Genomic DNA, 16353 nt, shown 5'->3' on the forward strand with positions numbered 1-16353 from the left:
AGATTTCTGGGAACTTGAGAGCTTTCACAGGAAGGCAGGATCCCAGAGAGACCACCTGAGGGTGGACAGTGACTCTCGATGGGGCCTGCCTCCAGTCCGTAGCTTCTGTGTCCTTCCCTTTCACCCTCCACGAGCCCCTTTCACCAGGGAACAAAGAGAGAAACCTCTTTATTATTTTCTCTCAGTGCCTTGGAAGAAAAATATTAAAAATCACTTCCTTTGTGTTCAGAAAATGTACCAAGTTTCTGGGACAAGCACCTACCCTGATTTATTTGAAAAACAGTTATCAAATGCTGGCTGAGTGCCTTCCCGGAGACTCTGCATCCTTTATTTAATTTAATCTCCATAATAACCTTATGAAGCAGGTCTGTTGTCATTCCCATTTTACAGATGAAGAAACTGAGGCACAGAGAGCCTAAGCATCATATCTCCAACAGCCAAAGGATGAAGATATAACACTTGTGTCCCTGGAAATGCACCTAATAGCCTCTCTGAGCTGGGACCACACGTTCTAACCCCTTGGAAGGCACCAAGCCCTAACTAGGGAACATTTGAATTTTTACCAAAAGTTCCAGAGTGAACTGGGTACCAACACTCTGGAGAAAGGTACTCAGTGGCCTGGCTTGTCCCCATGGAACAACTGTCCCTGGGCTAGAGGGTGCTAGGCTAGCCCATGGCAGCTGGCACCCCAAGGAGTTCAGAGCCTTAAAGAACCCTGATGCACCCAGGTAGCTCTTGGAGAAAACTCGGTAGCCCAGTGAGGGAAAAGCAAACGGGTTTCAGAAGGGGAGCCAGGACTTTGTGGGTGGCACTAGTGGTAAAGAAACACCTGCCAATGCAGGAGACATAAGAGATACGGGTTCAGTCCCTGGCTTGGGAAGATCCCCTGGAGGAGGGCATGGCTACCCACTCCAGTATTCTTGCCTGGAGAATCCCATGGACACAGGAGCCTGGTGAGCCCCAGTCCATGGGGTTGAAAAGAGCTGGACAGGGCTGAAGCAACTTAGCAGGCACACCCGGAAGATTCCACATGCTGCGGGGCAACTAATGCCATAACCAGAGAAGCCAGTGAGCTGCAACTAAGGCCTGACATGGCCAAATAAATAATAAATAAATAAACATTTTTGTAAAAAGGAGGGGAACTACTTCAGACATGTTTATACAAATCTAGTCTCTGAGCGGGTAAATATATATATGAACTTTTTTTTTTTAAAGCCTAGACTCTTGAAGTTTGACCCGCCTTAAAAACGGGAGAGCCAGACTCAGAACTGTAGACTAAAAGGGAAAGTTTTTACTCATAAACTTAGAGTCAAATCCCAGCTCCGGCACTTAGCTGGGGGACCTTGGGCAAGTTATTCAACATTGTGGGCTCCCTTCTTCCACGTGTTAAAAGTCAATTCATTATAATCTCCACCTCAAGGCAGCTGGGAGGAGAACTGACATTCTCTTCTTAAGGACAGGCTGTTTATAAGTCTGCTGTTTTTGAGTCCAAATGGACTAATAAAAATGGTTAAACTTTCAGTTCCCAGATGTGCTTCCCTCAAATAGGAGTGTGACCTGGGCCTTCCTATTTAAATAATTGGAATTTTTTATCTTCTTGGCAGACACATGTTCTCCTGGGTATTGTTTTCCAAAAAGGTTTTGTCAGCACTTGTAAGCTGGGACAAGCTGCTCACGCCCAGCATCAGGCTCTGCTGGGCTGCCAGCCCCTCCCTCTCCTGCTGGTGTATCTGACGAGCCCTTGAACCCCTGCCTGGCAGAGAGCAGTAGTAGTGTTAGTCGCTCAGTCGTATCCGACTCTTTGCAGCCCCACGGACTGTAGCCCCCCAGGCTCTTCTGTCCATGGGATTCTCAGGCAAGAATGCTGGAGTGGGTTGCTATTTCCTTCTCCAGGGGATCTTCCCAACCCAGGGATCGAACCCAAGTCTCCTGAGTCTCCTGCATTGGCAGGCATATTCTTGAGCTCCCTGGGAAGCCCTGGCTGACAGATGTGTTGTTCAGTTGCTAAGTCACCTCCAACTCTTTGCAGCCCCATGGACTGTAGCCCACCAGGCTCCTCTGTCCATGGGATTATCCTGGCAGGAGTACTGGAGTGGGTTGCCATTTCCTTACTTGTGTGATTTGTTTGGTTGCTTGGAACCTGTGCTGTGTCTGCCAGGAGCTATGGCTACCCCATTGCGTGGGGAATCCTTCTTTCTCCACTGCAGAGGGCCTGAAGGCTCCCCTTCCCAAACAGTGAGAGTGCTGGGTTAGGATCCAACGTCACAGCATCCGGCGAGTCACCCTGGGCAGGGGTCCATCAAGTGTCTCAAAGAAGTAGGGACAGGGTCCCGGCCTGGGACTCATGTTGCCACGCCACCAGCCCTTTCAGCTAGGCATGGGGAAGGGTACAGGACATACGGAGACAAGAGGTCTCCAGCTACCTGGTCTTCAGGAAATCCTGCTTAAATTAGCCAGAGCCAGTTTTGATATTTGCAAACCAAGATCCTCACCTGGCACACATCACTTGCTACAAGAATTTATATTTTTACCAAAAAATGTACAGTACTGACACCACCACGAGTCACAGTTAATCCAAGAGAGGGGTTTAAACTGTATTTATTTTTATTTATTTTTTAAAATTTTGATTGCTTTATTAAAATGTTCCTCATAGAATTCTTTACAAAAACATTATGTCCTAAAAAATCATTCAACAAATATCAAGACCTTCTATGTATAGGACATTGATGGAAAAAGCAAAGGAATCTGTGTTCCTGATCTTTAAAGTGAAGTGAAGTCACTCAGTCGTGTCCAACTCTTTGTGACCCCACGGACTGTGGCCCGCCAGGCTCCTCTGTCCATGGGATTATCCTGGCGGGAATACTGGAGTGGGTTGCCATTTCCTTCTCCTTAAATTGTATTTTTATTTGTTTAGAGATTTTGACTTGGAGCAGTAGTTTACCATTGACTGCTGTCAATCTTCACTGTAGTTTTGAAGAAGAACTGTAAATGACGGTGCTGTCCAAGTCAAATAATTGCGTGCCTGCCTCATAGTGAAGTTGTAGCTCTCTGTTATATATATATTTTAATCAGTTTTCAACATTTTGTGGATGTTGACTACCTGAGGTTTATTTTTAGATGTGCTGTTAACATTTTGTTGGATTCAGAGAGTTCCTTAGAAGTTTTATGCATAAATATATAAAATAAAATTAAAGCTTTGTTTCATTAAGAAAAAAAAAAAGAATTTCAGCCATAGAATCTTCCAGCATCCTGCCTTGAAGTGCTCAGGCTCCTGGCCATCTTTAACTTTGTGACAATTGTATTCACACTGATGCCAAACTCCCCACCACATGCTCTCAGCGTCCTGTGTTCTGTACCCTGCCCCATGTCTAACAACTGCTGGTGGCTACACCCAGTACTTCTTACTTACCTTGTGATGAACTTAGAAAGATTCACCCACATGCATGAACAATTGTCATTTTTTTCACTACTTCCAGGTTCTTTCATTTATTTTCTCCAACTTAATGCTATTTCCTTTGTCATCCCGAGCCTAATTTTTGCTGTTCTTGGCACTTGACTATTTACTAGTCTGCCTTGGGAATGGCAATAATTGGGGAAAAAGGTAAAGCGGTTATCAGACCAGGAACACCAGAAGTGTTCCGCTTTCTATAATCACAATGCTGAGTGGCAAGATATTACTTCTGCCAGGCTGACTGTTCCCTCTATCCTCACCGCTTGGTACGCCACTGCCTCTGGGAAGATAGTCCCATGGAACTGATATTCATGGAACATGTTGAAACTGAACCAGAACTGAAGTGGCAAAGGTTTGTGACTGACTTTCATACAGTCCAGAAAAATTGCACACACGCATTTACACACAGGATTTCCCTGGTGGCTCAGATGGTAAAGAATCCATCTGCAATGTGGGAGACCTGGGTTCAGTCCCTGGGTTGGGAGGATCTCCTGGAGAAAGACATGGCAACCCATTCCAGTATTCTTGTCTGGAGAATCCCCATGGACAGAGGAGCCTGGCGGGCTACAGTCCCTGGGGTTACAAAGAGTCAAACAGGACTGAACGACTAAGTACACAGACACACATAAACACACACACAGAAAAGGATTCAAGAAATGTAAAATTTTATCATTTGGTGAATCAGTGTGGAGGGTGTATAGGAATTCTTGATTCTATTCTTTCAACTTGTCTGTAAGTGTGAAATAGTGCCAATATTAAAAGCTAAAAGGGAAAGACTTCCCTGGTGGACCATCCACCTGCCAACGGAGGGGACAAGGGTTTGATCCCTGGTCCAGAAAGTTCCCACATTCTGCAGAGCCTGAGAGTCACAGCTACTGAAGCTTGAGGACTCCAGGGCCTTTACTCTGCAACAAGAGAAGCCACTGCAATGAGAAGATGACTCAGGGACTGAACAACAATGCTATGGACGACGCAGCCAGCTGTAGGAATTCCTAATAGGTGGGAGCCATTCTGCCTCTCTAAGGCGGAAATGGGGCTTCCCAGGTGGCAACAGTGGTGAAGAACCCACCTGCCAATGCAGGTAGACGTAAGAGATGCGTGTTCAATTCCATGGGGTCACACAGAGTCAAACATGACCAAGTGACTTAGCGAGCACGCACGCAAGGCAGAGATAAGGTCCTTCCCCATCCTTTTCTGGGCTCTGAGCACCTCCAGAGGGTCCACAGTGGGTTTCAGGCTGCTCAGAATCTGAGTGAAGTGGTTGTAGTCGTGTGTGCGAGTGTGTGTTCTAGTAAGGGGGGTAGGGGTCGACAAAGCTCATCGCATGCTAAGTGCTGTCTGTGATCCCATGGTGGGCTGTTCCCAGCGATGCCCTCTGCCCCTCACTGCTCATCTTATGTGACCGCAGCCCCGATCTGGAAGGCACCAGCCAGGCTCACGCATCTGAGCCTGAGTAGCTAACTATCAGGGATACGCCAGAATCCTTTCTCTGGGAGACACGGGGACCCTGTGTCTCTTCGCTGCCCGAAAGCTCCCTGAGCCTGGGGCTGTGTTTACGTGTGGAGTTCCTGGGAAGACAGCCTGGGGACAGGGTCTAACTCCCAGTATCCAAGGCCAGACGGTGACTCATGGGGAGGAGGTGGGGGCAGAGAGAGTCTAAGGGTAGAACGTCTTGCCTCCAGTTGTCATTAAGCAGAGATAATCCCACTCAAATCCCACCGACATTCTTGAGTGCTGGCCGTGTGCCAGCCCCGTGCGAAATCTTCACCGTCGTGTCTCATGGCGGGCACAGGGTCGTGGCAAGGATGGTACCGAGGTTTTGTGCCTCTTCCCCTCACACAGTTCACAGCCTTCCTGTGGCCTGGGGCTTTGTGCTTAACCCTTCCCGGTGCTTCTCACAGTGTGGTTCTGGGGCCGGGTTCCTCTGGGTCAAATCTGAGGATTTCTGGATCTCGCCCAGACTAAGGAAATCAGACCCTGGGAAGAGGCCCAGGAGCCAGCATTTCCGCCTGTGAGATCCATGTTGCTAAACTCCCGAGCGAGTTCCTTCAGCTAAGGAGCTGGCTGGAGGAGCGGGGCTGAGCCTGGAAGGTGCTCCCTGCTGGGTTTGCCAGTGCGCAGTTTGAGGGAGCAGGAGGAGACCCCGGGATCCACAGCTCTTCCCTCTACAGTTTTCTCCTCCTATGGACACCCTGTGGTAGGGTGAGAGGAGCGGGCAGAACACCTGGGTGGCTGAGAGCCAGCTGGGGTACCTGGGGTGGGAGAATATGGTGATGGGGTGTGGGCTGGTGCGCCGGGGTAGGGGGACCAGGAAGGCAAGCAGGGGTGGGGAGGTCCAATACCAGGCTAGACTTCAGTGTTCTTATTCAGAAGGGAGTGCTGGGCCCTACAGAAGGTTTTCAAGGAGTGGAATGCCATTGTGGGGGGTTCAGGAAGATGGCTGGGCTGTGGAAGGCCACACTAGAGGGACAGTGGAGGTTCCTACAACAGTGCTGGGAGAGGGGGCACAGCCAGGACCTGAACTTAGGAGCTGGAGGACCCGAAGGCAGAGGGGCTGAAGAGGGGGCGGGTGGAGACTGCTGTCCAGGGACTGAGATAGACAGAAGGGGAGGAATCCCATGTGAAGCCTAGGAGCCTGTGATGAGACCCTCTGGGGCTTGTTGATTTGGAGGGGCTAGTGGGATGTCCTTGGGGGTAAGTTTGAAAGGCAGGGCTGGAGAAGGTGGGATCTGGAGGGACACCATGAGAAGGGTTATGCGAAGAGTCAGCACGCTGGAACACGGGGACAGAGATGTGAGACCCTGATCACTCCAGTGGCATCTCTCTGAGGCTCAGTTTGCTCATCTGTAAAATGGGTTGCTGTGAGGGTTCCGGTGTTCCTGGAAGCGCCCCCCATCAAACACTTGGAAACACAATCGTTACGGTTTGGGGGGTCCGGGTGCCCCCAGATAAGGGTGTCCGGGTTCAGCCGTTGAGGGGGGCTAAGGTGGGCTGAGGGACGCCACTGCCCCCTGTTGGCTGTCCGGGCCAGAGCGCCCCTGGCCCCCGACGGGCGGGGCGACCGGCAGGCTGCTAGCGGGCTGGCCTCCTGCAGACGGCCAGTCTGCCCGCTCTGGCGCCGCGGCCGTCCGTCGATCAGTGCGAGGACGCCCGGCCCGCGCTTGGCGCGTGGGCTCCCGGCCCTGGGATCCCGCGGGGCGCAGGCGGCATGGTAGGTGCGCGGGATGTGGGCGCGGCGGGGAGGGCGCGCCCGCAGGGTCGCCCCAGAGCGGTAGGGATCGCAGGGCCAGTTGAGACGCGTCCGCCCCCACCCCGCTCTCCGGAGGACTCGCAGACTCCTTGGGTATATCTGTCTTTCCGCCGGCCTTGCGCGCCGCGAGGCATGGGGGCTCTGGTGCGGCGACATTTCCCCGGGATCGTAGGAGTCTCTCTCTCTTGAACCCGGGTCGGCGCCTGCGCGTTCCCAGCTCATCGCTGCTGTCCCGGCTTAGCTCTCGCAGCAACCCGGGTAGGGAGGGCGGGGGCGGCAGGGGCGGGAGGAACTTTTGAGGGGAGAAAGATGCCCCTCCATCCCAAAATGCGGTGATTCGGTGTCAGAGAGGCAGGAAGGCTGGGGGAGGCTTCTGGGTGGAGGCTTTGGTGAGAAGATACTCAGGATGAAGAATACTTGGGATCTAGGGGAGAGAAGGACCTGAAAAAGAAAGTTGAACGGTGGGTACACAGGTACTTGGGCAAGGGGAGCCCCGAACCCGCATCTGAGGAGAGGAAATGGAGCTGGAGCGAGGATCCAGGGAGAGGATCCAGGAACCAAGCCGGAAATCGGCGGTTGCTCAAAAGGGAGAGGAGATGGTGGCGGCCGGTTTGAGGAACAGGCTCAGGTGGGCAGCTCCCAGTCTTTCGCATCAAGCCATAGGACCAGAGGAATCCCATTCAGCCCCTGCCCCAAGTCCCTTAGACTGTCCTTCGTTTGCTGGGTGAGAAGTAAGGATCATGTCACTATGCATTGGAGTTGAGCACCTGAAATTTATCAGGCACATTCCTGAGAACTTAATTCTCTCATTTACTCTTCCCAGAAACTAGCTGGGAGGTAGGCTGTATCTACTCACCCATTTTACAGATGATGAGACTGAGGCAGAGTGAGGACCTGTCACAGAAGAGGATGGCGGACCTGGCACTTGACCCCAGGCCAGTCTGTTAGCTTCATAGCCAGGGTCCTTAGCTACTCTATGAGCGCACTATGTCACTTCAGTCGTGTCCGACTCTGTGAGACCATGTGGATTGTAGCCTGCCAGGTTCCTCTGTCCAAGGGATTTCCCAGGCAAGAATACTGGACTGGGTTGCCATTATCTTCTCCAGGGGATCTTCCCAACCCAGGGATCGAACCTGAGTCTCCTATATCTCCTGCAGTGGCAGAGGGTTCTTTACCACTAGTGCCACCTGGGAAGCCCCACTCTCTCTGGTGGACTGGCAAAGAGATGGGGAGCCAGAGGGAGGAGAGCGAACCTCAGAACTGGCAGCATCAAAGGTATCAAATACTTCGACTTCAAACAGTTCAGGGAAGAGAAAACAGAAGTAAGCACTAACTTTTGGATCAGCATTGTAGTTTGGGGACTTTCACTCCCTTGCTTGATCCCCAGTGACCCAGTCCTCCCAGCAAGGTCATGTAATCAGGCCCTTTTGTGTATCAGGCAGACGGTGCGTTAATACCTTTCATGGATTAAATTTCTGGATCCTTGTAATAAGAGAACAGCCACAGAGAGGTTACCATGCAAATGGTCCCACAGTTCAAAATTGGTGAGGCTAGATTTGAATCCAAGCAGGTGTTTCCAGAACCCTTCCTTGCTGTTCAGGACCAAGTGATACTGTGCACTGTGCCCATTTTACAGGTGCCCAAATTGAGTGTCTCTCCCAAAGTCCATGGCTTGGAAGGGGAGAGACTGAAAGGGACTGCTGATGGCATAGCGCATGCTTGAGAGTTTCCATCACTAACCAAAGGTTTCAGTAGCTTGTGAAATTAAAAATTGAAGTCCCGGGGCTTCCCTGGTTGTCTAGTGGTTAAGAAGCTGCTTGCCAGTGCAAGGGACCCAGGTCTGACCCCTGGTCTGGGAGGTTCCCATACGCTGCAGAGCAACTAAGCCCATGCACCACAACTACTGAGCCTACCAGACACAATTACTGAAGCCCACTCGCCTAAAGCCTGTGCTCGGCAACAACAGAAGCCATTGCAGTGAGAAGCCTGAGCTACTTCTTTGTTCTCACCGCAACAAAGAGGGGCTCCCGCTCCCTGAAACTAAGAGAAAGCCCATTGCACAGAAATGAAGACCCAGCATGGACAAAATAAAATAAATAAATAAACCTTTAAAAAATTGAAGTCCCACTTTTTAAAAAATCATTTTTAAGATGTATATTTTGGGGGAATTCTTTAAAATGTTTATTGATTTGGCTGCGTTGGGTCTTAGGTGCAGCACCCAGGGTTTTTGTCGCTGCATACAAAATCTAGTTCCCTGAGCGGGGATGGAACCTGGGCCGCCTGCATTGGGAGCACAGTGTCAGCCATTGGATCACCAGGGAAGTCCCTAAAATGTACATTTTTAAGGAGAAATTGTGATGGGTCTTACCATGGATGGCAGAGTTTTCCTTTCTCAGTGGCACAAAAAATAATGGCCCTCTTGGTGTCAATGGCACCTTTAGCTGGAATCAGGATAGAGCCAGGTTCCCTGAGTGACTTTCTGGGTGTCTCTCTCTTCCTTTTCACAGTTTCCTCTCTGTTTCAACTGCTCCATCCTCCCTGGAGACAGGTCCCTGGGTGCAAGGAGCCCGGTGCCCTGCAATGGCAGCAGGGCTCTGGGGCCCTTTGACCCCCAGGACTTGAACCTGACGGATGAGGAGCTCAGGTTCAAGTACCTGGGGCCCCAGCAGACGGAGCTGTTCGTGCCCATCTGTGTCACCTACCTGCTGATCTTCGCGGTGGGCGCGGTGGGCAACGCGCTGACCTGCACGGTCATCCTGCGCCACAGAGCCATGCGCACGCCCACCAACTACTACCTCTTCAGCCTGGCCGTGTCGGACCTGCTGGTGCTGCTCCTGGGCCTGCCCTTGGAGCTCTACGAGATGCAGAACAACTACCCGTTCTTGCTGGGCGCCGGCGGCTGCTACTTCCGCACGCTGCTCTTTGAGACCGTCTGCCTGGCCTCGGTGCTCAACGTCACCGCCCTGAGCGTCGAGCGCTACGTGGCCGTGGTGCACCCGCTGCGGGCCAGGTCGGTGGTGACGCACGCCCACGTGCGCCGCGTACTCGCGGCCATCTGGGGCCTCGCCGTGCTCTGCTCTCTGCCCAACACCAGCCTGCACGGCATCCGGCAGCTAGATGTGCCCTGCCGGGGCCCGGTGCCCGGCTCGGCCGTGTGCACCCTGGTGCGCCCGAGAGCCATCTACAACCTGGTGGTGCAGGCCACCGCGCTGCTCTTCTTCTGCCTGCCCATGGCCACCATCAGCGTGCTCTATCTGCTCATCGGCCTGCGGCTGCGGCGTGAGAAGCAGCTCATCCTCAGGCAGGAGGCTAAGGGCAGGGGCAGGACAAGCGACAGTCGCAGGCTCCAGGGGCTGCAGGATCGGGGTCGGACACAGGTGACCAAGATGCTATGTAAGTGTTGCCGCTAGGGAGGGGGACTGAGCCAGGCACCAGGCATGGAGCTGGGGGTTTCCAGGGCCTGGGGGAAGGGGCTGAATGTCTGGGTTTATGATGGGGGCTTAGCGTGAGGGGGCGTAACCCCACCCCACCCCCACCCCCGTGTGCGCGTGCGCATGTGTGCATACTCCTTTAGATTAACGCGTGAGAAATTGACACCAAAGATAAATGTGACTGGTTCATAGCAGGATCGGCTGCATAATCTGTGGAGCCCGATGCAAAATGAAAATTCAGGGTGCCTTGTTAAAAAAATGATTAAGAACCTTGAGACAGCAAGAGCAGAGCTGCTGTCTTGACCGTTTTAAGGTCAGGGCATGGTGCAAACGCACAGGTATCTCCATGAAGCCGGCTCATGGGACCAAAGGCAGACAGGGCAGAAGCTGGGCTCCAGGATGGCCGAGCTGTTCATGGGCTCTGGACCCCCCAGGTCTCTCATCTTTGCTCCCGAATATGTCTTGGTTCTGTTCTTCCCTGAGCAGCCTGGGGGCATGACCTCAGACATAGAGTTCCCCTTTCCTGAGGAACTAACTGTCCTCTTCCCTTAGTGGCAGTTGAAAAATCCCAGGGAAGGATTCTCATTGGTGGGCTTAGGTCATGGCCTGCCATGGGGCCAGAGTGGCAGGATGCTGAGGTGAGCAGCCCCCACAGATCCACATGGTGGGATCCGGGGGAAGCAAAATTCCCAAAAGAAGGGGACGGGGGTGCTGGAAAGGTAAGGTGATGAAGTTCCTGTATGCCATGTCTGTGGCTCATTGGGGACCACACAAGTGACCATGATCTAAAAGAGGTCGTGGGACTTCCCTGTGGTCCAGTGGTTAGGACTCTGCACTCCCAATGCTGGGAGCACAAGTTTGACCCCTGGTCTGGGAACTAAGATCACGCATGGCACACAGTACAGCCAAAAAAAAAAGTAGAGAAAAAAGAGGTCATTAGAGGCATGTTTGTGAGGGTCTATGTGATCAGGACAAAAGTGGGGGCTGGGGCTGGCTAGGGCACACTCAGCTGGCTTGAGACTCTGGATCTTACTGTGGCCCTATGCATGCTAAGTCGCTTCAATCGTGTCCAGCTCTGTGTGATTCTATGGACTGTCGCTTGTCAGGCTCCTCTGTCCATGGGATTCTCCAGGCAAGAGTACTGGAGTGGGTTGCCACGCCCTCCTCCAGGACCTGACAGCTTCTGCACACTCCTATAACACAGGACTCCTAAACAAATAGCTAATACCATCCCCCTAAGTTGTGGGTGTCAATCCATCTAACAGTTGTATAATGATCTGATGGCCCTAGGCCTAGCACTTTCTCATAAACAGTGGTCCTGGGGAAAACAGGCAAACTGATGCTAAGCCTGCCCTATTCCACAGGGTCTGAATCAGGTAGGTGGGGGTGGGCCAGGACAGGTTGGGGCTGGTGAGGCCTTGGTCAAAGCAAAGGGATTTTATCCAGCTAACTGGGAACTGCCCCACGTCCAGAGTGGGACTCACTCCTCTCACCCCCAAGAACAGTGTCCCAGATCCCATGGTCACTTGTGCCGCCCCCTAAGGTGGGACTGACCTGGAGCTCTGCGCTCACCCCTGCACTAGAGACCCCCTGCCCCTGCTGCCTCCAACTTCCCTGCCCACTGGGGCCGAGTCTCTGCCTCTGGGGTGGCTCTTGCCCAGGGAAAGTGGGATGTTTCCTTAATGCCGCCTTGCTTGCTGGCCTGGGGCTCCGGCTTTCTTCTCTGCCTCCTGTCTTCACTTTCTGAGGACCTACTATGCACGAGACCACGTGCTGGGGATGTTGTAAGCCATGTTCTGATTGGAAGGCCATGTTGGGCCATAAGTGGGGGGAGACACTGCATGGGAAGAATTGTGAGTTGGAGAAGCAAACACGAGAAACAAGGGACAGAAATCAATGGATCTGATGGCAGAGATCCAAGAAAGGGCAAGGTTAAAACCAGGGCTGGAGGGAAGCTCCGGAGAAAGAGTGAAGGCTTGGTTGGCCTGTCCTGCCTTTTTTCTGGGGGTGGGATGGGACCTTTCAAAGAAAGGGGAGTTCGTGCAGGAAGGATATTGAGCTGAGCCCAAGAGAGCTGGGGGCTGGGGCTTCGAAGGCTTCTAGGGCCAAGGCAGGCAAGTGTGTGTGTGTGTGGGTGTGTGGGGGGGGCCGGTGTTCATCTCCCTTTCCCTCCATGACCTCCCCGTCTACTGTCCTCTGACCACAGGCGCCATTCTCCTGCTTCTCCCTGCTTATGCATTGGCAGGCATGGCCCCCGAGTGTCACCAGAGGGGTCCTTAGCCGCACTGTGTCACACACTCAGTTCCAGGTCCATGGTGAGAGAACCGGACCAGGCCAGGCTTGGCTCGGGTGTCCACAGCTGGCCCGGGGCACAGCCCACTGGTCAGTCAGCGGCAGTGGCGTGAGAGCAGCCTCTCCTAAAGGGGTGCGGCCAGGGCAGACAGACTTCCAGAAGCTTCCAGCTGGACCGTGGGCGGGGGTGGCCTGTGGGAGTGGCGCGAATGAGAACTGGCCGCCTCTCTGCCCACAGTTGTGCTGGTTGTGGTGTTTGGGGTCTGCTGGGCCCCGTTCCACGTCGACCGCCTCATGTGGAGCTTCGTGTCCCGCTGGACCGAGGGCTTGCTCCTGGCCTTCCAGTACGTGCACGTCGTGTCCGGAGTCTTCTTCTACCTCAGCTCGGCCGCCAACCCCGTGCTCTACAGCCTCATGTCCACCCGCTTCCGGGATGCCTTCCGGGAGGCCCTGTGCCCGGGGACCCAGTGCGGCGGCCACAGAGCCCGCCACAGCTCCTACAGCCTCAGCAGAGCGACCGCGGGCAGCACCCTGGGTGACACGGGCTCCCTGGGCAGCCAGGCCCAGCCTCTGGCTGAGAACGGTGGCCCAGGGGGCCAGCAAAGGACGCACCCCTCCTGAGAGGAGCCTCATGCCTCACGCTTCACCCCAAGGGGCCAGAAGGTCACACCCAGCTTTGGGGGGCCACACCTGCCTCTTCTGCAGGCTATCCTCTGTCCCCCTTCCCCACTTCAACCTAGTAACTCTGTCACCTGACAACTATCCCCACCCATGTATTGGAAGGATTATAAGGTTGCTGTCTGCTCTCCAGGCCCCCAGGTCTCCTGGTACAGCCCTACCCTGGTAGGAACATCATGGCTGGTTAACTGGGCACGGCAAGACTCCATCTGGGGTTTCCCCCACCCACCCCCAGTTTCTGAAGTGTTTCCGGGGCGGCCCTTCCTTTCCTTTTCTTGCTGAGCTTCCGGATCTGGTCCACTCTGGCCCTCTAGCTCTTGGTGCACCTGGGAACCGGGGACCTTCCTCTGACCCAACCCCTCCCCGGCCCCCAGTTGACTTATTCTGCTCTGGGGTTTCCACCTGGGGGAGCCACTAGGTGGAGGTGTGCCTGGGATCCAGGGGACCTGCTTCCAATCTCAGCTGTGCTGCCACCTCCTGCGCAAACCCCCCTCCCCCTGCTGTCCCCCACCCCCGCCCCCCGCCCAGCATCAAGCAAATTGCCTCTCCTTACATGCCTGGGTCCCTTATTTGCAAAACAAAAGAGGTCCTGACTCTCTGGAGCATCGCACTTTGCCACTTCAGCTGGTTTTCTGTGTGGGTGCAGAAGTCACTGCTGGTAACAGATACCCTCAGATTAACAAGGAGGAAATTACCCTTCACACCCTCACTACCTTCAACCTTACTCCTGCCCTGACCCCTACAAGCTCCCCATCCCACCTCCTCCAGAACCACCCAAAGAACATTCTCTGATTGTCCCAGAGAAAGTGAAACTTGGCACCGACTAAGGGACCATGTGTGTGGGCAGAGGCCCCTGCCTGCCTCCATTCTCACCTCCTCACATGCTGGCTTGGGGGCCTGAGATGAGCAGAGCATTGGACTTGACTGGCCAGAGAGTCTCTGGGTACAAGAGACATGGGCCACCCAAGGACAAAGGGTGCCCCGTGAGGACTGTTTGGGGCTCAGTGAACTGAGAAGAGGGTGCATGCATGCTGAGTCGTATCTGACTCTTTGAGACCCCATAGACTGTAGCCCACCAAGCTCTTCTGTTCATGGGATTCTCCAGGCAAGAATACTGGAGTGGGTTGCCATGCCCTCCTCCAGGGGATCTTCCCGACACAGGGATCGAACCAGTGTCTCCTGCATCTCCTGCACTGCAGGCAAATTCTTTCCTGTCGAGCCACTACGAAAGCCCGGAGTTGAGAATAGAGATGGGTAAGTCCTGAAATGAAGCTCCATCCTGAATCCCCATGGATAGATAGCTCGGTGCTCAGCCAGGACTCAGTTCATGGTCAGAACTTGTCCTGCTACAGTGCCCGGCCCGTTCTCCTCCTGAGGGGGGACTGCAGCAGAAGGAACCCTGGCCTCCCTGACGAGGGGCTGTAGGACCCCTAGGTGGCTATGGGGCTCTCCCTGCAGACTCTCCCCAGCTCAGGCCCCCGGCCCCCTGACTGAAAAGTGGAGGAGATTGTACAAAATGTTTCGGGGTTTCTGAAATTCAATTGTAAAAACAACACTCATTTTAGAAAATTGGAAATTACAAATGAGTGAAAATGAAAGCAATTTAAAGTAATTAAAAACCCCTTGCTAGGGGATGGGGGAAGGGGGAAATAGTTGTTTAATGGGTACAGGGTTTCAGTTTGGAAGTTCTGGAGATTGGTTGCAAACAAATGTGAATATACTTGAATAATATTGAATTAAATTATACACTTAAATGGTTAAGATGGTAAATTGTACATGTATTTTACTACAGTTTTTTTTTTTTTTTTTTTAAGGAAGGATTAAGCCTGCAGGAAAAGAAAAAAAAAGTCACCTGTAGCTTTACTCTCCAGAGGTAACCACCATATATAAGACAGGATGGGCAAATTTGAGAAGGGAGTTTGTGAAGAGGCTGTGCAGAGCCATGAGGACCCAATGTGGTCTCTGAAATGAGCTCCCTGGAGGCCTTGGGGTGGCGCCGGGGGAGGCGGCCGACGCCAGACTTCAGGCTGGAGCCTGCTGTTGTTCCCATAGACTAACTGGACTCCCTGGAGCCTCTCTTAAGTGATGGTCAGAGCTGACGTGCTCCTGAGGCTTTGGTCAGTATTTGTGAAGGGCCAACTATGGGCAGAGAAGCCCTGGGCAGATGGGGGAACGCAGGGGAGGTGAGTTATCAGAAGACCTGGGCTCTTAGTGTAAATTCAATGTATGTCTCTCAAGTGTCTCCATAGCACGTCAGTGGGTAGGTCCCATTTGTCATGAGTCGCTGGTTACCATGGAAAGTGGAAACAGCAGCTCTGGGCTCAGTCCTTGAGAAACGAGTGGAGGCGGAAAGGCCAGTCAGCAAGATCCCAGTCTCTCCTGGATGCAGCGTCTTCTGCAGCTTGCTCTGCTCTTCTGCACGGTCAGGGTGGTAGGGGAGGTGGGGTGCGCGACAGCATTGCCAAGTGCCCAGTGCTACTCCCTGGGCAGGAGTGCTGGCTCCTCTGGGGCTCGAGTCACCTCCTGCCCTGGCTACAGTCATACGCATCCCTCCTCCTCCTTGTTCAAGAGGCTGGGCCCTCTCTGCTTCCCATCTCCTCCTCTCCTGCCGTGATCCTGGGTGATGCTGAAGCCCACGTGGACAGCCCACTGTGACCCTAGTGTCCGCTCCTGGTCTTTCCTACAGCTCTGGACACTCTTCTCCACCCCGGCCTTTTGGTTCCGTGGTCACCTCCTCACTCCCAGGACCTCCAGGAGCATTTCCATTTCTGGAAATGGGAGCGCTTGACCAAGATTGCTTCCTTCCAGCTCTGTGGCTCTATAAGTGATACTTATTCTTTAAACACGTCTAACCTTCCTGGTTCTCAGCTGCTCTTCTTTCTCCCAGTCCATCAGTTGCCTCTGCTCTTCACTTCCTTTCTGAGGGTCCTAGATCCCATGGTCCATCACACACAACCCTCTCTGCAAGTATTTCTGAAGGCCGAGGTGATCAACCCTTTCCTTCTCAGAAAAAAAGTTTTATTTTCTTTGGGAACTCACCAAGATGGGTGTCATCAATAAACAAAGCTGCATTTGCCCACCCTTCCTTTTGTTAACGTATCTGCTCAGGAAATATAAAGTATGCAGCACTCACATCCGCTCTTCTGTAGACGGATGGCATTTCCAAATGAGTCCTCATGTCCGGGACCCCATCTCATTTCATACACTTCTCAGTGTCTCCTTCTTCCTCATTCTTGTCTTCTAACAGATCT

General features: G+C 53.2%; 1 protein-coding gene across 1 annotated transcript; it reads left to right on the forward strand.

The window, feature by feature from the left end:
- Positions 1-6537: 6537 nt before the first annotated feature.
- Positions 6538-16103, forward strand: NMUR1 (neuromedin U receptor 1). The gene is made up of 4 exons (XM_088841837.1): positions 6538-6662; positions 9209-10094; positions 12663-14356; positions 14917-16103. The coding sequence occupies exons 1-3, from the start codon at positions 6660-6662 to the stop codon at positions 13043-13045; spliced, it is 1272 nt and encodes a 423-aa protein (XP_088697963.1). The 5' UTR covers positions 6538-6659; the 3' UTR covers positions 13046-14356; positions 14917-16103.
- The last annotated feature ends 250 nt before the right edge of the window (positions 16104-16353 follow it).

The sequence above is a fragment of the Moschus berezovskii genome, chromosome 2 (genome assembly GCF_049115385.1).
Source record: "Moschus berezovskii isolate FMDL1 chromosome 2, NW_MosBer_1.0, whole genome shotgun sequence".
In the NCBI taxonomy this organism is placed as follows: domain Eukaryota; kingdom Metazoa; phylum Chordata; class Mammalia; order Artiodactyla; family Moschidae; genus Moschus; species Moschus berezovskii.